The sequence below is a fragment of the Capricornis sumatraensis genome, chromosome X (assembly GCF_032405125.1).
Source record: "Capricornis sumatraensis isolate serow.1 chromosome X, serow.2, whole genome shotgun sequence".
In the NCBI taxonomy this organism is placed as follows: Eukaryota; Metazoa; Chordata; class Mammalia; order Artiodactyla; family Bovidae; genus Capricornis; species Capricornis sumatraensis.
In genome coordinates this window covers 99,861,010-99,887,556 of record NC_091092.1, presented here as the reverse complement: position 1 = coordinate 99,887,556, position 26,547 = coordinate 99,861,010, and the positions used below count along the sequence as shown (strand labels likewise).

The 26,547-nt window shown below is 41.6% G+C and overlaps 1 protein-coding gene across 1 annotated transcript in view; it reads right to left on the bottom strand.

Annotated features, from left to right (window-relative positions):
* Nucleotides 1-26,547, bottom strand: part of EFHC2 (EF-hand domain containing 2) — a 328,957-nt gene that overhangs the window by 22,166 nt on the left and 280,244 nt on the right. Inside the window, exons 12-13 of the mRNA XM_068963224.1 lie at nucleotides 14,178-14,375; nucleotides 12,172-12,264 (exon numbers count right to left, since the gene is read on the bottom strand). Of these exons, the coding sequence (XP_068819325.1) occupies nucleotides 12,172-12,264; nucleotides 14,178-14,375 (291 nt within the window). The remainder of the gene's footprint in view (nucleotides 1-12,171; nucleotides 12,265-14,177; nucleotides 14,376-26,547) is intronic.

Here is a 26,547-nt window from a genome sequence, read left to right as displayed (position 1 = left end):
GTGAAGGACAGGAAAGCTTGCCGTGCTGCAGTCCATTGGGTTGCAAAGAGTCGGACACGAGTTAACAATAACGACAGTTCCATATATGTTATCATGGAAATATGTTAATAATATATTGTTGAGTGGAAAGGAGGTTATAAAATAGAATGCAGAGTTATGATCTCACTTTAGGTTTATATTTGTACAAAACAGCATTTAAAAAGTCCAGTAACAATACACAGAAGTATTAAGAACAGCTATCTTTGGCAGAGAGATTATAATTGTTGCTTTTTCTTTAAACTTTCTGTATTATTTGAATTCTTTTAAATTTATAATCAGGAAAACTTATGTCCATTTTCATTTTGAAAATTAAAAAAAAAACACAAATGATTAACCTGCATTATAAAGTTATAGGTCAAAAATAACTAATCTAGTTGTCTACTATTTCCTAATTATAGACATTGTCATAAGTTTATTCTTAACCATAATAGAGTTTTGGCCATTAAGACCTCAAATTTTCAAGGCAATTGCTACAATGTCCCCAACACAAAGTTCTTATTATTGTAATACCTCAATGTTATCTATTCTGAATTTGACCATGTTCTGCCAATTTCTAAGGCTAAATATATACTGGTTATGTAACATGATTTTTGGAAGAAAAAAAAAAAACAAAGGTAGTCACTAAGGCATTGTTCCAAGCACCCTGCTCCAGGTTCCTGCCCTTCTCTCAGCACCTCTAACTCAACATGCTTCCCCTCCCCCCTGCTCCCAACCAGCAAGTGAGGTGTGCAAGTTACTATTGCAGGGATGAACAGAGGATAATTAACTATAAGAAAACTCAGTGATAACAGAAGCAAGAAAAAAATAACTCATAATCAGTCAAAAGGCTTTTTTTCTAAGCATTAAGAAAAGAATAGGTCACATTTATAAACTAACAAAAATTAGCAGCAATAAATGAAATGTTACATGATGAAGTTACATAGACTCATCAACCTAAACAAAGTAAAATAAACAGAGAGATCAGAAGAGGGGAAAGGGAATTCAGTCATTTTTTGTGTGTACATTTTCTTTGGCAAAGGATTCTGGGAGACAGCTCCAACATGCTGCCCCCTACCACTGTTTATTCTGTGAATTCTGGCTCACTCGTCATTTGAACGCCTTGAAAGGACATGACCTGTTTATGGAATAGTTTGTAGCCAAAATGCAGGACCATTATGTCTTTTATTTGCTTGTTTTGGAGGAGATGAACTAAAACTCAATCAATGAAAGATGTTTTGTGAGAAGCTTTCCTTTAGCATGGTACCTCGAAGAAAAGTATTCCCTAATACTCTGAGTAGGAGCTGAGATCAGAGAATGAGATCACGGAGTGCCTTTGACTTTCATACTAAGGACAGCTAAGAGCCACTGGAGTACATTGTGCAGAACAGTTATGAGATCTCTGTTATATTTTCTGAAGATCACACTAGTTGATATATTGCAGGTACAATGTAGGGGCAAGGCCACAGTGGCAAGGGTGCTTAGCAGTCTTCTGCAGTTATCTGGGCAAGAGGTAATGGCAGCCTTGATGACAGTGGAGAGCAGTGAGGAACGCTAAAGCCTGAATATATTTTGAGTGTAGGATTCCTGACAGATTTTATAGTGTATAGGGGAGGTGAGGGGGAGAATGAATAGGAATGGATTCAGGACAACTTCCAGGGTTTTGCTTGAGCAACTGGAGTTTGGTTTTGGATGTGTTACATTTTGATGGGAAGTGAGCAGTTGGGTATATGAGTCTGAAGTTCAGGGAATAGGTTTGAGTTAGAGATCAAAATGTGGCAGTCATTAGCATACAGATTGTATTTAAAGCCACCAGCCTGGAACACTGAATGAGATCACCAGTGAAAGAAGTTTCTCTGTCTGTTCCTACAATACAGAATCTAACTGTTGCTAAATTCCCATCACATCATGACAGGAGGCATGAATTGAGTCCTAGAGGTTTCAGAAGTATAATGTCCCAGTGATTTGGAAACCAGTCAAAAGACTATGAAACAGATTTAGAATCAGGTCTGACTTCACCTCTCATATACAGTCCACTAACCAGTTCTGTAGGCTCTAACACCTAAGCATGTCACAAGTCTATTTTTCTACATTTTTTCTATTCTAATAAGCCACCATCATCTCTGACCTGGGTTACAGGTATAGCATTTGTATCATGGTCTTGCTGCTTCTACTCTTACATCCTCCACCAGAATGGTCTTTCTAAAACACAGATTGGATTAGTTACTTCCTCTGACAACTCTACAGTGACTTTCCAATCCACTTAGAACACAAGCTGAACTCCTTACCACGGTTTATAAAACCACATATAATCTGGTCCCCCGCTGACTTCTCTGATCTCATCTGAAATCTCTCTCCCTCTTCACCATCTTCCAGGTACACTTGCTTTCTTCATGCTCTCTGATCATACCAAGACTGTTCCCAGCAATGCAAGGCATTTGCATGTTCTGGACCCTTTGTCTGGAAAGTCTCCATTCAAATGTTACTTCCTTAGAAAGGCTTTCCTGCTTCCACTTATTTAACTGAGTCCCCATGCCTAAGTCAGTCTATATTTGCTCCATATGATGGCACTGGATGGTACAGGAAAACTTCTGGAAGTCACCACTGAAGTCCTATTATCAGACTTCCTTACCAATCTGTCTGATATTTGCCTGTGATCACTTGTCAACCCTGGGCCCCTAGCACTTTTCCCTGCCCAACTCATGATAATGTCTGACTCAACACAATCTAACCATTCACCCATCTCAAAAGATATTTGGGAAGCTATTCTTGACTCAAATAATATTCAGGAAGGATCAAATGGTATTAATCAAAGAATACATACACAGCTTAATAATGATGTCTAAAACCTTTTTGAGGAAAAATATTTGAAAGATTTAATCTTTCCAAAGTCCAAAGCCAGGCCTCAGGAAAGAGCTGAGCTAACGTGATAAAATGGGCTTCCCTGATGGCTCAGTTGGTAAAGAATCTCCCTGCAGTGCAGGAAGTCCCAGTTTGATTCCTCAGTCAGAAAGATCCACTAGAGAGGGGATAGGCTACCTACTCCAGTATTCTTGGGCTTCCCTGGTGGCTCAGCTGGTAAAGAATCCACCTGCAATGTGAGAGACCTGGGTTCCATCCCTGGGTTGGGAAGGATCCCCTGGAGAAGGGAACGGCGACCCAATCCAGTATTCTGGCCTGGAGAATTCCATGGACTATATAGTCCGTGGGGTCACAAAGAGTCTGACATGACTGAGTGAGTTTCCCTTCACTTCACTTCAACGTGATAAAACAGCTCAGTTGATAAAGAATCTGCCTGCAATGCGAGAGACCTGGGTTCCATCCCTGGGTTGGGAAGGATCCCCTGGAGAAGGGAACGGCGACCCAATCCAGTATTCTGGCCTGGAGAATTCCATGGACTATATAGTCTGTGGGGTCGCAAAGTCGGACACGACTGAGTGAATTTCCCTTCACTTCACTTCAATGTGATAAAACAACTCAGCTGGTAAAGAATCTGCCTGCAATGCAGGAGACCCCAGTTTGATTCCTGGGTCAGGAAGATCCCCTGGAGAAGGGATAGGCTACCCACTCTAGTATTCTTGGGCTTCCCTGGCAGCCCAGATGGGAAAGAATCCACCTGCAATGTGGGAGACCTGGATTCGATCTCTGGGTTGGGAAGGTCCCCTGGAGGAGGGCATGGCAACCTACTTCGGTATTCTTGCCTGGAGAATCCTCATGGACAGAGGAGCCTGGTGGGCTATAGTCAGACACAACTGAGCGACTAAGCACAATGTGGTAAAATACTCCAAGTTTCTCTTTTCAGTTTTGTCTGTGAGGATTTCACTGGAGGTGGGAATCCCCCCAAAAGAAGCAAGACAGAAAAAGAACAAAGAATCTTTCAATGAAAAAGGATAAAACTATGCAATGCTTCCTAGGAGAACCCTTTCCTCTTGGGAAGTGAGTAGGATGGCAGTAAATCACAATGGGTCACTCACAAGTACTTATCTCCTTTTTCCACCAAAATCTCACCCAATGACAATAGAGAAATAAAAGCAGGTAGTTTCCTGCAATGACAAAGATAGCTGGCGGGAAAAAGGCAACAGTGAATAAGAAATTTCAAACTCTTTTGCAAGATGGAAATCAGACTGGGATAACTGACTTGGCACAGCGGAGGAAAGGAAGCTGAACTCCAAATGTCTGTGGCAGAGACAGGGAGGGCACTTAAGAGATTAGGCAATGTGGCCTACAAAACTGCTGAGAGGCTCAGCAATTGTAGACTCCAGGTGCCAATAAAGGCAGGGATAAGGTGCTGTGCTTAGTTGCTCAGTCGTGTCCAATTCCTTGTAACCCTGTGGACTGCAGCCTGCCAGGCTCCTCTATCCATGGGGATTCTCCAGGCAAGAATACTGGAGTGGGTTGCCATGCCCTCCTCCAGGGGATCTTCCCGACCCAGGGATCAAACCCAGGTCTCTTGCATTGCAGGTAGATTCTTCACTGACTGAGCCACCAGGGAAGCCCAGGGATAAGGTGGTGGTGGTTTAGTCACTAAGTTGTGCCTGACTCTTGTGACCCCATGGAATGTAGCGTGCCAGGCTCCTCCGTCCATGGGATTCTTCAGGCAAGTATATTGGAGTGGGTTGCCATTTCCTTCTCCAGGGGATCTTCCTGACCCAGGAATCAAACCTAGGTCTCCTGCATTGCAGGCAGACTCTTTACTGATTGAGGGAAGCCCCAGGGATAAGGTGGGGTACTAAAAACAAGGACTGTTTGAAAGCCTGAAAACAGCAAGAGCAGCTGGACCCTCAAGAATCTGTCCTTGTACACTGGACTCTTCACTGTAGGGGATTGGGGCTTGTTTTCCAGAGAAATTCAACTAAAGAAGCTCTAGTCTTGGGTAGATGAAGCACAATGGAGGGTTAAGAAGAACATTACCCACTGAACTTGGGTCTCTCAGACCCCTTCCTTCCCCTTTCCTGTTTTCAGAACATCAGTGGCTATGCTTAATTTCTCCTCCTTTTCCTTAACCCACTTCCCTCCTAACCCTGCGGGAGAAGATAGGATTCTTCTCTTGATGCTCTGAGTCGCCCTGAGAGATCTCCAGATTGTGGTTTCTGAGGATTCCTTAATGAAAATGCAGGCTAGGAGATGACTCATACAGTAAAACCCACTAATCAAGAAGACCCACCCCCAAAAGCTTCCAACATTAAGGACAGAAGTCAAAGCAGCAACAGGGAAAAAAAGCTATCAGGGGACAAAGAAAATTCAGGTAGCAGAGGGAAAGATGTGACATAAGAAGATATGTTACACCCATGAAGAAAGAACAGAAGACTACAAAAAAGGAACCAAAAGTGTGCTCTTGGAATAAAAAATATGATAGTAGTAAAAAGATGCATTAGAAAGGGTGGAATGTAAAGTTGAGGAAACCCCTTGGTAAGGACATCCTAATGACAAAGAAAAACTTAATCCAGATTCAAGAGAGCCAAAATCTTAGTGATAGGAGTTCTCACAAGACAAAAACAAAAAAGGACGGGAGGAAATAATTTAAAAATTAATGGAAAATTTCTCTGAGCCAAAGGACAGTCTCCAGGCTGGAAGGGCCCATAAACTGTTAAGCACAATCTATATATAGGCGTGCGCCACACACACACACACCCAACAAGGCCCCATCGTGAATTTCCAGAACATCAGGAATAAAGACATGATTCTAAGAGCATCTAGAAAGAACACCAGTAATGGGAATCAATATTATACTAAATTCTCAAGCATCATAACAGGAAATTAGTACTAGTATCTAAAAATGAGAAATCCAGAAATAGCAGAATGTACATGCTATTTTAAGTTCTGCAGAAACAACTAGAAAGACTGAAAGGCTGTTTCTTGAGAATGGGTCTGGGAGGTGGGGAGAGATGTGGCTGGAAACTGCTCTTGTCAGAGTAAGTTTTTTTAGAATGATTTATTTTCTTTACTATAAGCATGTATCTGTTAGGCATAAATGAAAATATAAGAAGTGTGAAAAGCAGATGAGAGACAGTATAGAGTGCTTTCCCAGGTGGTCAATTCATGCATCAGACTTGGAAAGGCAGGAGCACCCTCATTTGGGGCACACTGATAAGGGAATCATCTCCCAGTCTTTCTCCCAGCTCCAAAACTCAGCACAGAGCTTCCTCGCCTGCACCACTGACAGTGTGAGATTTTTCACACCTCCATTTGCTACTATACCCTATATCTACTATATGCTACTGTCAGATGAGGTTGTCAGAGAGACAAGAATAGGATACAAAGGAGCACTCCAGGTTGGAGCAGAAGGAGACAAGGAGGAGCAGTTTAGAGTTGGACACAGGCTCAACTCTTAGGGAGTAAGGACAAGTAGGGCAATTTCCCCTGAATATTATCTCCCCAGCAGTCCTCCCTGTCTCCTGACCACTGCAGGTCATCATTCACCAAATCCTATCCATCCTTTCAAAATATTTTGGGAAAGCCTATGAGTCATATAGAAGACAGATCTCTCTTACTTCAGGGTCACGCTGTGCTTCTGTTAAAAAATGTGAGCATCCTCTTTCTCCACCTGAATCCACTACTTCTCTCCTTGCCAAACAACATTTGACTCTTGCTAAGACTCTGATTCACAGTCAAAGGATGAAGATTTGCCACTCTGCAGGAAATTCCTTTGAAAAGACTGTGAAGGCAATTCCAAAGAAGAACTTTGTATGGCGACATTGTTGGAATGAGTGCACAGCCTTCCAGGGTGACTGCCCTAAAGGGTAACGCTAATTCTGGCTTTTAAGTGTGCCTAAGCTTGTTAAAAAGTCAGCCTGCTTACTTTAAAGTCCTAGCTCACAGTGCTGAAGTGTTTTCCTAAAGCCTCCATAAATTCTTCTTTCCCTTTGATACTTAGGCAAGCCACCATTTCCTTCCCTACACAAACTAAAGGACATGTTTGTGGAAGAAGAGGGAGGGGAAAGCCGTTTCTCTGGTTCCCCTCTCTATCATAATGACCTCCAAGTAGGCTTCCTGATGCCTTGCTAGGTGGGAGTTCTCAGAAGTGAGTCTAATGTGTCATTTGACGGGTGCTCTTGTTCCCACCTCCCAAAAATGATGAATGGCTTACAAACCACAGCAGCCATCCATCTCCTTGCCGTGGGGAATAATACTGATATGCTTTATTTCCCCCATCTGTGGAGGTAATAGGTGCAGCAGCAGCTGTATTCTGTGCCAGAGTAATGTGGGTTCCCCTCTGCCACAGAGACCATCTCATAACTTAGGGGAAGAGGGCTGGCGGCATGGCCAGGGCTGAAAGGGAGCGAGGGTAGTGAAGACACATGTTTGACTCACTTGCTTGGGTTTGGTTTCAGTTCATTACCTGACAAACCCCAGGGTGCACACTGAAACATCTGGTGGGAGTCTTAAAGACCAGACACTTGAGGGGAAAAAATGTGGAACTCTGGGCCGCTGTTGCCAGTTGGTCACAACTTAGGAGCTGGCAAGATGGCACTGCCAGGGTGCCAGTGAGTTAAGTTCCATGATCTCAAATCACCAGGCTTCTAAATTCCAATTGTGATCCCAGCACAGATCTCCTTAGGGACCAAATCGCCTTATATTTGAAACAGGAGAAACCATCTGTGTGTATGGTCAGGGTAGAGGGTGAGAGAGAAGAGAGGGAGAAGAGATGAACAGGGAAAGAAGGGGGTTTCTCTCTCAAAACTTCCCAGGGCACCGAACACTTTGCAATATGAGCAAGCACAGGGTTCCACCCCTGCCCCTCAGCTTCGTGGCCAGGTAGTGTTGGTGAAATTACTTAAGCCCCAACCACACCTCTGCAAGGGGAACAGGGGGAGAGGCTGGGTAGAACATAATGAGATGATTTGAAAGCCCTGTTAACTTTTTCCATTTTAACTAATACTTCTGGATGAGGCACCAGCTCTCCTGGGAGGCCAGTCCTAAGGCATTCTGTGGAACCCAAAGCCAACTGTAAAAGACTAGCTTGGGGCAGAGCTGCTGGGGAAAGAGTCACACCTGACTTCTAAGTCCTGCTTTGGAAGGCCACAGTCAGGGGAGGAGGGTGCCTCTTCACTCCCCAGGCCCACCAGGAACAGAGAACAGAATGACCTCAAAATTCTCCCCATGTCTTATGGTTTGAGAACCAGAATTTCTTGCTTATTAGTTCTGAGGAAACCTTAACACCCAATGAAGGCTCAGTGGGGTTTATTCCATTTACAGGGATCACTTGGGCAGAAGGTAGTAGGGTTGGACTTCAGAGGCAGCTCTGATAGGTATAAAGCCCACGTGTTTCTCCCCCCTGCCCAGTGTAATAGCATGGGACACATCTCTGGGACTGCAGGGTTGAATGAGATATCGTCTCTACTCCTAGGGCCTGAGATAGAAACAAAGGTTGAGGGTATCTTAGGGGGCTGTTATTCTAATTCCATCTGGGGCTGAAGTACATTTATTCAGTGAGACAGCCTCCTCAAGAAAAGAGGTATCATGCCTACCATCAGCGAAAATGTAACTTTAAATGTGCTCAAGGATTTACAAAATATTCCAGGGCCCTAGGCACTGTTTCAGTACAGAGTGTCCCTCCTATTATGGGTAATAGCTATCACTACATCAAACACTTACATCTGATGTTCTGTGCATTAGTGAAATGACTGTTTGGTAAGGAAGGTGACCTCATACCGGCTGCGTATGCATGTTAGTCGCTCAAGTGCATCAGACTCTTTGTGACCCCATGGACTGTAGCCCGCCAGGCTCCTCTGTCCATGGGATTCTCCCCGCAAGAATACTGGAGTGGGGAGCCATTCCCTTCTCCAGGAGATCTTCCTGACCCAGGGATAGAACCCAGGTCTCCTGCATTGAAGGCGGACTCTTGACCGTCATACCGGTTTCCACAGCACAAACTGATGGGGGCTGGGGTAACCAGATGTGAAAAGATTTTGAAGTCCTGATTCCAGCATGAGTTGTGCTAATAAGGAAAAGACCTAACTGAATCAGAAGAAAAATAGAAATGGAGTAGAAGGGAAATCTTAGTACCCAAATGCAGGGTCAGGAGAAATATATAAGTAACAATCCCCGGGTGATAGAAATCATCGGAATCTTTAGCCATATAGTTTTTCATCTCCTGATCTGAATTCATAGGGGCTCTACACCTGCTCACCAGCTGCCCAGCTCCATCCCAAGGCAGGTAAAAATGCCCCTGGGCAGAGTGTGTGCTGAACCAAGTCAACAAACTCTGGGCCTGTCTCCCATGGGAGACTGTAGACGTCAGAGGGGCTCTGGTTTAGCATGCCACAGGAGGGCTGTGCAGAAAGAGAGTCTGGTCAAGGCTCTGGAAAGCCCTGTGGAGTCTGTGGGGAACAATAAGAATGCAGAATATAAATGTAAGCTGCAGGCTGATGGGTCCGTTAGGAATTAGGGCCGTCTTTGAAAGGAATCTGCGGAGATGATGCAAAACATCAAGCATGTGACCCAAATCGTGGCAGGGCATATTGGAGGGAGAGGGGAATGGGAATGAGACATTTTCTAATCTGATTAGCCTGAAGTTTCCCCTGAGTGTGGAGAAGGGTCAGTGCACAATTAGAGGCAAAGTTAGACTGAACATGGTCTGCTTAGTGGCTCAGAGGGATGACCTCCTTGGAGCTAAGCTGGGGCTCAGAGGCGGATGTGATCTGAGACTGAGCCGGCTTCACGGCAAGTTGGGGAATCATCTTTCTGCCTTTCATGTCAAATCATCAAGGCAAAGACAAAACAGTCTGCTGAGAGGATGAGAGGATGATGACTTGGTGGCCTCAGTGCTGGATAAGAACCATCTAGGTCCCCCAGAGGCCAGGCTCCCACATTACTGGACTTTCCAGGACAACTCATCCCGAGGCCATCAAGAGATAATTTAATAAACATCCGCAGCTTCCTGACTAGAAGACAGCTTAATGTGTGAAAGGCATTCAGATCCAACTGTTTAAAAACAAGGCTTCCTCTATGTAGGAGGACACAGGTCTCTTCCAGTTCATTTCTAAGTCAGAGCGTGTGGTCTATGGTGTCTGATGAACACATAGTCTCCAATAAGGACTCAGTACCAGATGCTATGGCACTGGGGAATTTATGTATGTTATCTCAATTTGCCCCAAGAACCACGAGGAAGCAGGTATTGTTATCTCATTCTAGAGGTATGGAATCTGAGGTTCAGGCAGGTCAAAAAACTTGCACAAGATTACACAGCTAGCAAGTAGATTCAAAGAATACAGGAGACAAGGTAAGGGGTAAAATTGTCAAGCTGTGATAACCTGCTGCTTATTTTTAGGCAGTAAATCAAACAGGTTAGAAGTAGGTCTCGGTATCTGAGTGGATCAGATGTCTACTCACAAATCTTCATTACAAGGTAAGAGACAAAAAAGAAAAAAAAAAAAGAAAGAAAGAAACATAAATAGTGTGTGAGAATCCTTAGCAGGAGATAATCACACCAGCCAACCAAATCCAAGAGGGCTTCATGGATACAGTGCTATGCAAAACAGGTCTCAAATGAAGAACAAGCTTTCAGCAGGTGAAGAAAACTCAAAGCTAGTTCCTACTGAAGAAACAGCAAGAGAAAAGGCAAAAAAAGTGGGAAGGTAGGAGGTATACAAGCTAAATGGGCCATTTGGCTGGACTACTGGGAATGGGAAGAGGAGCTTTGAGAATGTGGTAACTGTGGAAAAACCAGACTCCTAAGCCTGCACTTCATCTCAAGCCCTTTACACCAGGATGGCCTATTTATCCCTCATACTGCTGCTAGAAAATAAAAGCAAATAGAGCTGAAAGTCTAGAAGACAACCCCAGGTTATCCAATGCACACACACACACAGCCACCTAGATTGGCCTCTTCTTGATCTGCTCCTGATACTAGGAGCAGAAGGACCCTAGCTCTCCCATGTGGGATTTAGTTTTTGTCTGCTTCCTTTTTTTTTTCTTTTTTTTCTGTCTCAGATGACGACTGCCCACTCCAGCCCCTGCTTGAGAATAATGCTCTAATGACAACCCTAAGCCCCACAATGGAGAAGGCGGAAGAGGAGCTCAGAGCTGAGGAAGCTGGTCATTCCTTAGAGAACAAAGAAATGGTACAGAAGGCTTGTGAGTAGAAGAGTGACACTAGGATATTCTTGCTCTTAGAAGGTACTTAGCTGCTAGATGTAAAGATGGATTTAAAAATTTAGAGGCTGGTGGAAGACAGGCCAATGTGGGGGCCCTGCAACAGTCAAGAAGAAAAGTAGGTCAGAACAAGAGTGGAGGTGGTGGGAATAGAGGGGAGAGGGAAGATGCAGGCAGTAGAAGTAGGAGGCAGAACAGGCAGGACATTCTAATCTACTGGCTATTTGTAGATAATAATTCAAAATGGTAAGAAGCAGAAGATGTGCATTTTAAAGGTTCAGAGGTTAAGTCACAGTTCTTCTTCTAGACTATGTGACTTTGGGCAAAATCTTATCTCTCTAGACCTCAGCATCCTCATGTAAGATAGGAGGATAAGAGCTCTGACCTCACCAGGCTATTCTCACAAAGTCAATGAGATAATGTACTCAAAGCAATGATAACAATGCCTCGAACACAGCCCCAAATGTCAGCATTATCAAGATAAGTCAGACAGAGGAGGGGCTGGTGTCATGCCATGGGAAGCATAAAAGATGACCAGAGTCTGGATGGCTAGGAGGGTGGTGCCAGGCAGTCAAAAAGTCAGGTTTGGTACAAGAAGAGAGGTGATTTAGAAAGCAGTTCACTGTGCTTTCCTTTGGCAACATCCTAACCTCTGCACCTGACATCTAGCACTCTTGCTCTGTGCTAATAACACGAGGTCCTCTAATTGCATGTCTTTAGCCATTAGAAACTACTGTTCTGAAAAACCTGTCTTAAATTTTAGATCTAAGACTCTCACAACCAAAGAAGCAGTTCATTTTCATTTTGTCCCATGAATCTGTGTGCACTTAAGTGCATCTTCATGTTAAAAAGTTCTAACGATAATTCATTAGAGGCTCTGTGACATTCACAATCATGACTAAGTTTTCCTTCTGTAACAATTAAATGGAGATGTGTCATGAGTGAAACAATACTGAGGTAAAGGGTAAATCAAGGGCAGTTAAAGGCAGATGTAAAACCAGGAACTGTCTCCAAAACAAAAACATGCAGGACATGGTCCATGAGCATGGAGATCTCACCTACCTGGAGAGTAAGGATTCTAGAAGATCTGCATTCAAAGGTAATCTGGAGGACTTGCACAGCCTTTTGATGTCTTTGCTGGGTAACACTTTTTTCCTGCATTAAAACACAGTCAATGAGCTTTTCTATACTTCATGTCTCTTGAGTAATAATTACATGCTAAAGGAAAGAAAACATAGATGTGTCCTAAAAGCGTGCGCATGGAAATAAATATGAAAGCTGGTACTGGAATCATGGTAAGGAAAAACAGTCATATTGCATTTCACCAGCTTGTTTCCATTTCAGAAGTCACTAGATTCTGTCCTTACAAAGGCCGTTCCATCAAGATTCAGATTCTTGGTTGGTGATAGTACAGCCTGTTAAGGCTGCAGCCACGAGTGTTGCTCTAAGTAATCGATCTACATTCTTGACCACTAGTCAAAAATGGTTCTGATATTTGAAAACATCTCTTAATTTGACAGGCATCTAGAGCCTCCATCACAAGTATTATATGACCAGAGGGTGTTTTTCTAGTCTTTTCCTTGGACCCAAATCATATAACCTAGAAGCCCCAACTGGGACCTTAACATTCACCTATTTTTTTTTTCCTCCAGAGCAGCCCAACAGTCATTTTCCCTAGCCTGCTGGGGCACAGAAATGCTTGTCTAATGTCCTCACCCTGCCAGTGTTCTTCCAGGCATCAGGCAAAATTAGAACTAACAGGAAAGAAAGTGGGCTTCTTTCTTAGCAATAGGTTATAAAATGGTAAGAGAATCTTTATGTCTAGAATTGGAACTTGTTGGATCTGGAAGAACCTCAGAGTTGTCTCATCAACTAGCCCCCTTTTTCCCAACAGGTATTCCTTTAATGAAAGAGGGTTACACTTCTCACCCTGGAGAGGGGTACCACCAGGCTGGAAGGCAAGGCCAGAGTCATACAAAGCTCAGGTAACATGTCTTCCAGGAGGCTCAGAGAAGCTTAAAGATTCAAGGAAGAATACCATTTTTATAGCAACTCAACAAGGGTGTATTATGGATTAGGAGATAAAAAAGATCCCTAGTAAGATAAACTGGGGGCATTCCCAGTAGCACTAGTGGCAAAGAACTCGCCTGTGAATTCAGGAGACACAGGTAGGATCCCTGAGGAAATGGCAATCCAGCTCCAGTATTCTTGCCTGGAGACTCCCACAGACAGAGGAGCCTGGCGGGCTACAGTCCATGGGGGTGTGGCAGAGAGCTTGACATGACTTAATGACTACAACAATAACAAATTAAGAAAAACCATGGGTCCTTCTAAGATATTTAGGGTACAGACTTTAGGTTTGGGGATGAAGGAAGTAGTAATGGGGTAAAGAGATGACAGTGGTCTGAAGTAACAAAACCAGTGGCTAGAGTTAGACCTCAGATTTTCTAACTCCAGATGACTATGCTCCCCCACCACTATATCAGATCCGTGGGTAAGATGAACACCAAAATCTACTAAGATGGGGCTCTAGTCATTTGTAACAATGACTGAATAAAGTTCAAAGGCAAACATGAGAAATGTATTAGAAATACATTATTCAGAGTGTCATTATTTTTGAGAAGAAATAATTTCAAAGAGATTTTATAGAAAGTTTACTTGCAAATCCCCTGTCTGGTATATTATAAAACTCATATTTATAAATCCCACTTATTAATAAAATAGTGTAAAGAGATGCCATCTCAGAATTAAATCTTCTAACACTGATTTACTGTTTCAATTGAAAGCTTCTAGAAACCAATTAGAAAATGCAAAGGGGCCATCCTATTCTTTTGAAGACACAGAACTTCCCCTATTCCATCCACAAGCAAAGTTCACCATCCATCACTATGAAATATGTGTACCCAGATAATCTCCAAAAATGATTTAAGGTGGCTTTGCTACCTAGTGGAGTATGAGGAGACATGCCAATTTTCTTTTTGCCCTTTTTGATACCATACAAATTCCTTCATTACTCAGCTTCACAGAAACATAAATGATTTCTTAGAATCAATAAAATAAAAGCTTACTTTTCCCGATCTTGGTATACACACATAGCAACGAGTCTCTCAAAATTCTCAAAACCATTTTTCTTGAGTTGTTCATGGGCCTGTGCAACTAGGACATTCCTATGTGGACACAGGTCCTCAGGCACCCGGTAACGACGTGCAATGGTTATAACTTCTTGGTCTGTGAGTTTCCCGACAGGTAGAGTCATCATTATTTCTCTGTTTAAAAAAAATGGGAAAACACTCAAGAAATTATATCTAAGATTATTTTACCTTTCTATTAAAAACACACACAAATCCCATTTTACAAAACTTTACCAACGGCCTACAGACAGGTTTTTTTTTTTTAATTTAATTTATCTACTATGAGCAACCAGGAAGGTACTTATGCTAGAATGGAAAACTATAAGCACAGCAGCTTATAAATAAAATGGCACCCTGCCCAGAGTCAAACTTCTATCAGATATTAGCCTACAACCAGGAAGTAAATTCTTAAAGTCCTTGAATGGTCAAAAATTCTGGGACTAAATACATGAGTTCATTCAATGCCTATTAATCTTACTTTACACAAAACAGTAACAGACTTGGGGTTCTGATTTCCCAGGGTATGAAGCTTATAAATCAGTAAGTTAGAAAGATGTTTTGGAGATGGGGAAAGTGATTAAGCATATTTCTGTGGTAAAAAGTAAAAACTGACACATCCTACCCATGAGTGGAGAAAGAAATGGCAACTCACTCCAATACTCTTGCCTGGGAAATCCCATGGACAGAGGAGCCTAGCGGGCTACAGTCCAAGGGGTCGCAAGAGTCAGACATGACTGAGTGACTAAACCACCACCATCACCTCCTACCCGTGAGAGAAAAAAGTAAAAACAGCTATGTAAAGGTACAGTTATCTGAATCTTTAGAAGGCAAATGGCATTGATATCATTTGGCAGAGTAGTTCAGTTCAGTTTAGTTCGGTTGCTCAGTATTGTTTGACTCTTCGCAACCCCATGGATTGTAGCACATCAGGCCTCCCTGTCCATCACCAACTCCCTAGTTCACTCAAACTCCTGTCCATTAAGTCAGTGATGCCATCCAACCATCTTATCCTCTGTTGTCCCCTTCTCCTCCCGCCTTCAATCTTTCCCAGCATCAGACTCTTTTCAAATGAGTCAGTTCTTCGCATCAGGTGGCCAAAGTATTGGAGTTTCAGCTTCAACATTAGTCCTTCCAATGAATACCCAGGACTGATATCCTTTAGGATGGACTGGCGGGATCTCCTTGCAGTTCAAGGGACTCTCAAGAGTTTTCTCCAACACTACAGTTCAAAAGGGTCAATTCTTTGGTGCTCAGCTTTCTTTATAGTCCAACTTTCTCATCCATACATGACCATGGGAAAAACCATAGCCTTGACTAGATGGACCTTTGTTGACAAAGTAATGTCTCTGCTTTTTAATATGCTGTCTAGGTTGGTCATAACTTTTCTTCCAAGGAACAAGCATCTGTTAATTTCATGGCTGTAGTCACCATCTGCAATGATTTTGGAGCCCCAAAAATAAAGTCTGTCACTATTTCCACTGTTTCCCCATCTAATTGCCATGAAGTGATGGGACCAGAGAATAGCAAGAAGAGATAAGAAAGCCTTCTTCAGTGATCAATGCAAAGAAATAGAGGAAAACAATAGAATGGGAAAGACTAGAGATCTCTTCAAGAAAATTAGAGATACCAAGGGAACATTTTATGCAAAGATGGGTTCAATAAAGGACAGAAATGGCAGAGACCTAACAGAAGCAGATGATATTAAGAACAGGTGGCAAGAATACACAGAAGAACTGTACAAAAAAGAGCTTCATGACCCAGATAATCATGATGGTGTGATCACTCACCTAGAGCCAGACATCCTGGAATGTGAAATCAAGTGGGCCTTAGGAAGAATCACTATGAACAAAGCTAGTGGAGGTGATGGCATTCCAGTGGAGCTATTTCAAATCCTGAAAGATGATGCTGTGAAAGTGCTGCACTCAATATGCCAGCAAATTTGGAAAGCTCAGCAGTGGCCACAGGACTGGAAAAGGTCAGTTTTCATTCCAATCCCAAAGAAAGGCAATGCCAAAGAATGCTCAAACTACCACACAATTGCACTCATCTCACACGCTAGTAAAGTAATGCTTAAAATTCTCAAAGCCAGGCTTCAGCAATACATGAACCACGAACTTCCAGATGTTCAAGCTGGTTTTAGAAAAGGCAGAGGAACCAGAGATCAAATTGCCAACATCCACCAGATCATCAAAAAAGCAAGAGAGTTCCAAGAAAACATCTATTTCTGCTTTATTTACTAGGCCAAAGCCTTTGACTGTGTGGATCACAATAAACTGTGGAAAATTCTGAAAGAGATGGGAACACCAGACCAGCCCACCTGCCTCTTGAGAAATCTGTATGCAGGTCAGGAAGCAACAGTTAGAACTGGACATGGAACAATAGATTGGTCCCAAATAGGAAAAGGAATACATCAAGGCTGTATATTGTCACCCTGCTTATTGAACTTATATGCAGAGTACATCACTTCATGGCAAATAGATGGGGAAACAGTGGAAACAGTGGCTGACTTTATTTTTCTGGGCTCCAAAATCACTGCAGATGGTGACTGAAGCCATGAAATTAAAATATGCTTACTCCTTGGAAGGAAAGTTATGACCAACCTAGACAGCATATTAAAAAGCAGAGACATTACTTTGTCAACAAAGGTCCATCTAGTCAAGGCTATGGTTTTTCCAGTGGTCATGTATGGATGTGAGAGTTGGACTATAAAGAAAGCTGAGAGCCGAAGAATTGACCCTTTTGAACTGTGGTGTTGGAGAAGACTCTTGAGACTCTCTTGGACTGAAAAGAGATCCAATCAGTCCATCCTAAAGGAGATCAGTTCTGGGTGTTCTTTGGAAGGACTGATGTTGAAGTTGAAACTCCAATATTTTGGCCACCTGATGTGAAGAGCTGACTCACTGGAAAAGACCCTGATGCTGGGAGGGATTGGTGGTAGGAGGAGAAGGGGACAACAGAGGATGAGGTGGTTGGATGGCATCACTGACTCAATGGGCATGGGTTTAGGTAGACTCTGTGAGTTGGTGATGGCGTGCTGTGGTTCATAGGGTCGCAAAGAGTCAGACACGACTGAGCGACTGAACTGAACTGATGGGACCAGATGCCTATCACGTGATGGGACCATGATCTTAGTTTTCTGAATGTTGAGCTTTAAGCCAACTTTTTCACTCTCCTCTTTCACTTTCATTAACAGGCTTCTTAGTTCCTCTTCACTTTCTGCCATAAGGGTGGTGTCATCTGCATATCTGAGGTTATTGATATTTCTCCTGGAAATCTTGATTCCAGCTTGTGCTTCATCCAGCCCAGCGTTTCTCATGATGTACTCTGCATGTAAGTTAAATAAGCAGGGTGACAATATCCAGCCTTGTCACACTCCTTTCCCATTTGCAACCAGTCTGTTGTTCCATGTCCAGTTCTAACTGTGGCTTCCTGACCTGCATACAGGTTTCTCAAGAAGCAGGTCAGGAGGTCTGGTATTCCCATCTCTTTAAGAATTTCCCACAATTTGTGGTGATCCACACAGTGAAAGGCTTTGGCATAGTCAGTAGAACAGAAATAGATGTTTTGGTAGAGCAAAAAGAAAACAAATGACAACATATTCACATGAGACCTCAGAGCCTAACAAATTGGCTGACATATTTTCAGTACATTCTCTACGGGAAAGCCATAAACCATGTACCAGGCATTAGAACGAACTTCAATGAAGTGGTTAAAATGCAAACTGTTATGGTACTTAACCAAGGAAGCTTCCATCATCTAAAAAAATCCACTTACTGGAAATATTGGCTTGGCCAAAAAGTTCGTTTGGGTTTTCAATAACATCTTCTTGGAAAGCCTGAAAACACTTTTTGGCCAACCCAATAATTCAGTTTCCAAGAAGTCCAAATAAATGAGGGAATACAAGATTTTATTTATTCTGCTATAGACATGTGTCATGTCTTTTGTAATAATGGCTTTTAGTTCTTTTATGTATTTCTTGTCATTTTCACTATCATTTAACAAATCTACAGGTTCTTCTGGTCAGGAATTTCCTAAGATAGACGGTAGGAAATCCCACAGCTATGATGTTAACCTACCTAAAGAACTATATTTCACCTACATCCACTTATTAGAATCTCTGGGTTTTTTATTTCACTTTGCTTGTATCTTTTTAACGGGAAATGAAGACCAAATAACCAAGAGGACCCCATCATTGTAGCAAGCCAGTTTGGGTTAGACCATCAACCAGTAACATTGGCCAGGGGCTCAGCAATCAGGAATAACATTATAGATGTTTTGGCACTTATCCTTCCAGTCATTTTTCTGTCAATATATATGTACTGGTATCCTTAGTTTCATTGGGATCATACAACATTGATCAACATAGCATGGACATCTTTCATACCCATAAATGCCAATCAACAGCCTACTTTTCACAGTTGCATGGTGTTCCATTTCGTTCATTTGTCACAACTGGTCATTCCATGACCAGTGTTGTAAATGAATGAGGGGCTTTCCTTGGAGTGGTTTCACCTCAATATCTCTTAACAATAGAATGGGAAAGACTAGAGATGTCTTCAAGAAAATTGGAGAAAACAAGGGAATATTTCATGTAAAGATGGGCACAAAAAAAGATAGAGGTTATAAGGACCTAACAGAAGCAGAAGAAATTAAGAAGAGATGGCAAGAATACATGGTAGAACTGTACAAAAAAGGTCTTACTGACCTGGATAACCACGATGGCATGGTGACTCACCTAGAGCCAGACATCCCAGAGCATGAAGTCAAGTGGGCTTGAGGAAGCATCACTACGGAGCAAGCTAGTGGAGGTTATGGAATTGCAGCTGAACTATTTCAAATCCTAAAAGATGATGTTGTTAAAGTGCTGCACTCAGTATGCCAGGAAATTTGGAAAACTCAGCAGTGGCCACAGGACTGGAAAAGGTCGGTTTTTATTCCAATTCCAAAGAATGGCAATGCCAAAGAATTTTCAAACTATCATACAATTGCCCTCACATCATATGCTAGTAAGGCTATGCTCAAAATCCTTCAAGCTAGGCTTTAGCAGTATGTGAACTAAGAAATTCCAGATGTACAAGCTGGGTTTAGAAAAGACAGATGAACCAGAGATCAAATTGCCAACATTTGCTGGATCACAGAGAAAGCAAGGGAATTCTAGAAAAACGTCTACTTCTGCTTCATTGACTACGTTAAAGTCTTTGACTGTGTGGATCACAACAACCTGTGGAAAATTCTTAAAGAGATGGGAATACCAGACCACCTTACCTACCTCCTGAGAAATCTGTATGCAGGAGAAGCAACAGCTAGAACTGGACATGGAACAATGGACTGGTTCCAAATAGGGAAAGGAGTATGTCAAGGCTATATATCATTACCCTGCTTATTTAACTTATATGCAGAGTACATCATGCAAAATGCCTGGCTGGATGACTCACAAACTGGAATCAAGATCTCTGGGAGAAATATCAATAGCCTCACATATGCAGATGATACCACCTTTATGGCAGAAAGCCAAGAGGAACTAAAGAGCCTCTTGATGAGGGTGACGGAGGACAGTGAAAATGCTGGCTTAAAACTCAACATTCAAAAAACTAAGATCATGGCATCTGGTCCCACCACTCCATGGTAAATAGAAGGGAGAAAAAAAGGAAGCAGTGACAGATTTTATTTTCTTGGGCTCCAAAATCACTGCAGACGGTGACTGCAGCCATGAAATTAAAAGACGCATGCTCCTTGGAAGGAAAGCTATGACCAACCTAGACAACATATTAAAAAGCAGAGACATTACCTTGCCACACAGGTCCATATAGTCAAAGCTATGGTTTTTCCAGTAGTCATGTAAGGATGTGAGAGTTGGACAATAAGGAAGGCTGAGTGCTGAAGAACTGATGTTTTCGAATTGATAGTGGAGAAGATTCTTGAGAGTCCCTTGGATTGCAAGATCAAGCCAGTCAATCCTAAGGGAAATCAACACTGAATATTCATTGGAGGGACTGATGCTGAAGCTCCAACAGTTTGCCCACCCGATGCAAAGAGCCGACTCATTTGAAAAGATCCTAATGCTGGGTAAGATTGAGGGCAGGGAGAGAAGGGGTTAACAGGGGATGAGATGGCTGGATAGCATCACTGATTCAATACAGATGAGTTTGAGTAAACTCAGGGAGACATTGAAGGAAAGGCATGTACAGGACTGTAACCTGGTGTGCTACACAGTCCATGGGGTCGCAAACAGTCAAGATACAACTTAGCTACTGAACAACAAATACCTATACATAAAATGTCTGTTTTTTGAATTTTTATAATAATCAAATATTACTTTCATTGAAAAAAAAAAACCTATTTGAAATCTTTTTCCTTTTGTGGGTAGAAAATGACATGAAGAAGTGGCACGCTCCTAAGAATGAGGGAACAGAGCATGTGCAGCAATAACTAGAAACTTTCCACGCACCTTTAACTAAAACTACTCTAGCCTGACCAGGTCATAAAAGTTTATTTTCCTTTTCATTGGATAAACTGAAATTATCCTGGCCTCACTGCAGTGAAACTTTATATTTGCTGGGTTTCTGTCTCCCTGGGTTATAAACAGCTTGGTACTCCATTGCTTTTCTTGTCTCCATGTGAGGATTCCAAACAAGCTGCCCCCGACTTAAAACTGCCTTCAGTCGTGCAAGACACCAGGGGCCCCTGAGCAGCTGCCCCAGTAGCCGCTGCACCCACATGAGCCAGGTCCTGGCATCAGGGATCCCATCCAGGCAGTGCAAGCCTTGTCATGCTAAGGTTTTGCTCTGTTTATCACATGTAGCACCCCACCCTGTCAAATGTTAATGGGCTTCACCAAGAATGAAGAATCTTTTCAAAACTTACACATTCCGTTTCTTTTTACTATGGTGAAATACACATAACACAAAATTTACCATTCGTGGCATTTACTGCATTCATAATGTCGTGCAACCACCATGTCTATTTGTTTCAAAATATTTTCATCACCACAAAGAAGCAATCACTCCAGTTTCTTCCTCCCCTCAACCCCAGTCTCTCTCTGCCTGATCATCACTAATCTGCTTTCTTTCTCTGCAGACTACCAATCTGGATACTTCATATAAATGGAGTCATGCAGTATGGTTTCTTGTGTCTGCTTTTGCTCATTTATCATAGTGTTTTCATGTTCATACATGTTGCAGCAGGTATCAGTACTTCGTTCCTTTTTATGGCTGAATACTAGTCCATTGTACAAATGTACCACATTTTGCTTATCTATTCATGCATCAGTGGATATCTGAGTTGTTTCCCCCTTTGGGTTATGGTAAATAGTGCTGCTACAAGTTTTAGTTTGAACATCTGTTTTCAATTCTTTAGGTATTTTTACCTATGAGTAGAATCACTGGGTCATATAGTAATTTTATGTTTAAAATTGAGGATCCATCAAACTGCTTTCTGCATACTCCACTTTTGCAAGCCACAGTCATAAAAGTGAAGGTCCAACTTCCATCAGATACACCCCTTTCTCACTTAAACCTTCAAGTTGTGCTAGTGGCTCAGTCATGTCAACTCTTTGTGACCCCATGGACTGCAGCCCACCAGGCTCCTCTGTCCATGGGATTTCCCAGGCAAGAATATTGGAGTGGGTTGCCATTTCCTCAAATATCATCTGAGAGCAAAGCCTTATCTTGGTACTTCCTGGCCCATCATTTAAGAAAAATAAAAATGCACTTTAAAAAGAAGCTGGAATTGTATTGATCTAGAAGGCAATGGCACCCCACTCCGGTACTCTTGCCTGGAAAATCCCATGGACGGAGGAGCCTGGTGGGCTGCAGTCCATGGGGTCGCGAAGAGTCGGACACGACTGAGCAACTTCACTTTCACTTTTCACTTTCATGCATTGGAGAAGGAAATGGCAACCCACTCCAGTGTTCTTGCCTGGAGAATCCCAGGGATGGGGGAGCCTGGTGGGCTGCCGTCTATGGGGTCGCACGGAGTCAGACACGACTGAAGCGACTTAGCAGCAGCAGCAGCAGTATTCTGTGATTACTGTTGTTCATCTTAGAGACTGAAGTGGCAATCACCTTTGCCTTTACTCTACACTGCACTATGCTCCTGGCACTAATATTTTATACAGATTATCACAGTATTTAGTTAATCTTATAAAGGATGCTGCCATGATTTTCTCTCCATTTTTGTAATTAAAGCCTAAAAAAAAAAAAAAAGCCAAACTGCTCTAGGGTATTGATGTTAACTAGGCAGAATTTAACATGAAATGCTAAACAGTTTTACAAGACATAATTTCATTAAAGTCATCCAGTCATAATGGTGAATCAAATCTTCATTTTAAAGCTCTGAATCTAAGGGTATTTTGTTACATATTGAATTGTTAAAGTCTAAGCAATGTCTTTCAAACAACAAAAAATAAAGAATCAGTTTCAATGTAAACAAGGGCTTAAGAGACGAAGTTTTGTGTCCTAAGGCTTATAAGAAAATCTAGTTGAGCCTAAATTAAACCAAGAAGCAATTTTAATGACAATTGTTTAGCACCCTTTATCATCTCCTTCAATTTGATATTCAACAAATAAAATGTGTTTCAGTTTCTCTAATCAGAAGCCTGGCACAGCTGCTCACATCCTACATTGCTTCAGGTATTCTGTTACTTATGGGCCCAAGCTGCCTATAGTGAGCAGAAAACCCTGCCTTCCCATAACTTACGTTCCAGCCAGGCACATGATTGGACTAGTGTGCTGCCAGACAGCAGAGAGTAGTAGAGACAGCTGGTAGAATATGTGTCAGTAGAAGAAGAAATGGAAAGATAGATCAAATGGGGCCAGTACAAATGTCTGACCAGATTTTGCTACCAGCCTAACTACAGTTCAAAAGCATTTACAAAGTTCTTCAGTCTCACGGGGGCACAAAGCCATTACATTCAGCCATGTTGGCTGGGTACTGCCCACCTCCAGGGAGAACCTTGATACACTTATGGTATAAATGGTGTCCCCTGGAGTTGTATGACATGGTGGCCTCACCAGAGAAGCCGAAGAACTCCAGACAAAAGGGGGACAAAAAGGTCACCACAAGTGGGAGGTAGTGTGGTTCAGAGGGAAAAATGTGAGCTTAGTAAGCTCACACCTAGTAAGCACTTTATATTAAATAGTTCTCTGAACAAATGAAAAATGAGGGTTAAGTTAGCAAAGTATGAAAAGCATTTAGCTTTCTACAGCACTATGTTGTTTTAGTTGCTAAGTCATGTCCAACTCTTTTGCAATCTCATGGCTTATAGCTCGCCAGGCTCCTCTGACCATGGGATTTTCCAGGCAAGGATACTGGAGTGGGTTGCCATTTCCTTCTCTACTATAGAACTATATGAATGCTCAATAAATGATAGCAATTTTTATTATTCTCATCATCTCACAATAGAGACAGTTTCATGTTGCATTAAACTGGAAGAGTTACTTCCTTTAAGCAAGTTCATCTTGGAAAAATGTGAAATGTCTTTGATGGGTGAAATCTTAGAATTTGTCACAGAATATAAAGGGAAGATGGCACACTTGTTTTAAATAGTCAAATTCAGGATTTAAGTCTGAAGTGATAAAGCAATAAGCTCCAGGTGTGCCTCCCTTTATATAATTGAATATATTTGAGAAGCTGCACAAATGCTTAATTCTTAGAATTCAAATTACATGTTCCCTTCTACTCTCTATTACATTTAAAGATGCTCTATCTTCATCTTGGTTATTTTTAATTGGCAATGGCACCGAACACCTTAGTTTCAAATTCCTTTAATTTCTGTCAAGTTGTTAATAACAAGCAAGCACACTGAACTCTGAAATAAGTTCTTTGGAAACTAAAGAACCTTTTGACAGTATAATAATTACTGCCAAATTTCTCTGCTTTGTAAACTGGTTTTTTGATGTATTTTCTCAAAGAGAAGTATATCTGCATTGAAAATCATTGACCTTGTTTTCTCATTCCAAATAAATGTAAGCAGCTTTTAGCTTTCTATTACTGCTCTAATCTTTATTTCACATCAAGTTCTATGGCTTTTCCTGTTTTGACATGCAGTGGAATGTACATGATAATTTTGATTTATTTAGTTTGAAATCCAGTATGTCTTGGTGCACTCGACTTTGGGGCTATTTAAGTGTAGCCAAACAAAACGAAATCTTCTCACGCAGTTAACAGTAATTGCTATATATTATTTAAAATATTCTTCAAAGAGGTACAATTTTAGAAAAGCTCATCTAGAATTCTGCTACAATTTGGTACAATATGCATTTAAGTAAATGCTTAATTGCATTTCAGGATTTAGGCCTGAAGTGATAAAACTTTTAACCACTGTTAAAAGACACAGTGGGTTTTTTTGTTTTTTAAATCAGGTCAAGATTTTTTTGTAGAAGCAAATGGATGATGGTGGTTCACTTGAGATTTGGGTCGATACAAATGAATACGCCTTTCATTTACAAGCAAAGTGATTTGTTTTCTACCATTTCCTTTTCGTTAGCACCCATCTTGTGTTCAGGGATTATTTGTCTCCAAGCAAACCTCACTTGAAGCTTCCCTGGTGGCTCAGTCAGCAAAGAATCCAGCTACACAGTTCAGGAGACCTGGGTTTGCTTCCCTGGAGAAGGAAATGGCAACCCACTCCAGTATTCCTGCCTGGGAAACCCCATAGACAGAGGATCCTGAAGGGCTACAGTCCATGGGGTCATAAGAGTTGAACTCGACTTAGTGACTAAACCACCGTCACCAACAAACCTTGTTTGGCCTTTTTTTAAAAACAAAAACAAAAACAAAAACAAAAACAAAACCTCTTTCTCATTGGTTGCCAGATGAGATGCTTTAGAGGCCATACTAATCCCTGTGACAATTAGTGGACCTTAATGGAAGGCAGCCTCATATAAGCCGACAGCTATTTACTGGTTACATGATCAGCTGAACACAAGACCAGATTTGTGCCCTCCAGTACTTCACTTCCCAATTCAAGACTTACTCATGTTAAAACATAGCAAACAAAATAGAATCAGATTCTTAATTCTTTCTGGGCATACACTTTAAAATATAAAATTTCTTGGCTTTACTCCATTATAAAAGGAACACATTTCTAAATATAGAGAATTTGAATAACATATAAAAGGAAGAAAGAAAAATCATAAACACTCACACCATACAAATATAATCAAGTAATCATTCTGGTATATTTCCTCATTCTGGTATATTTCCTCTTTTCTATGCATGAGTATCTGTCTTTTTTTCTTAACAGTTGTGAACATATTTTATAGTCTGACTTTTTTCCCTTTAACTAGTACACTTATTATCACTTATTTTTCTGAAACCAAAATGCTAATCCATTCTTCTATTATTGGGTATTTTGTGGGCTTTTCTCAAAATTTTACATAAATAATGTCATAATGCACATATTTATGCAGAAACATCTGTCTGTATTTAAAATTATTTCTGTTAGTATCCCAGAAGTAAAATTAGGTGGACAAAAGAAAAACACATTTAAAGGATCTTGATACATGGTGTTAACTTACTTTTACCATTCCACCAGCCACAAGAGAGGGGCCATAGCAATAGATATTACCCTTTTTAAAGGGGTTTCCTAATTCATCAGGTAAAAATGATGTCTTGTTTTAATCAACAATGATTTAAGTACTAATAAACTTAAATATGTCTTATTTGCTTGTAAATTATGTTTCTTCTCTAGCATTCTGTCAGCACGTGTCCCTTACCTACGTATTCATTCATTCAACACACACTCAGTAAGTCCTTACTCCATGTCAGGCCACATCAACAGATAGAGAATAAGAGAAGAATGGACTAGATTTGAGCCCTAACCCTCAAGGCCTGCACCCTAGAGTAAATCACAGACCAAAAGCAAAGCCAAATCAACAAAGTAGAAAAGGGGCTCTAATAAAGATATGTCCAGTTCAGAAAAAGTACCCCTCATCCAGTCTGGCATGTATACACCTCAAGGGGAAAATCTAGGAAGGATCCATAGCAGAGGTGGCAACAGAGCCACCTTTCTGCAGATGAAAGACAACTTGCTAGTCAGAAAGGTAGGGTGGGGAGGGGAATGAGGTTGGGAGGAATGGGGAAAAAAACCATATCCTCAAGATATTGGGTTGGCCAAAGAGTTAGTTTGGATTTTTCCATACAATTTTATAGAAGAACCTGAATGAAATTTTTGGCCAACCCAGTTCAAGGAGAGCAAGAGGATGGTACATTTTAGGACCTGTACAAAATACTAAGAATAGGAGCTATCATTTATCACGTGCTTAGTGTACACCAGACATTGATCTAACTGCTTCACACCAGGCTC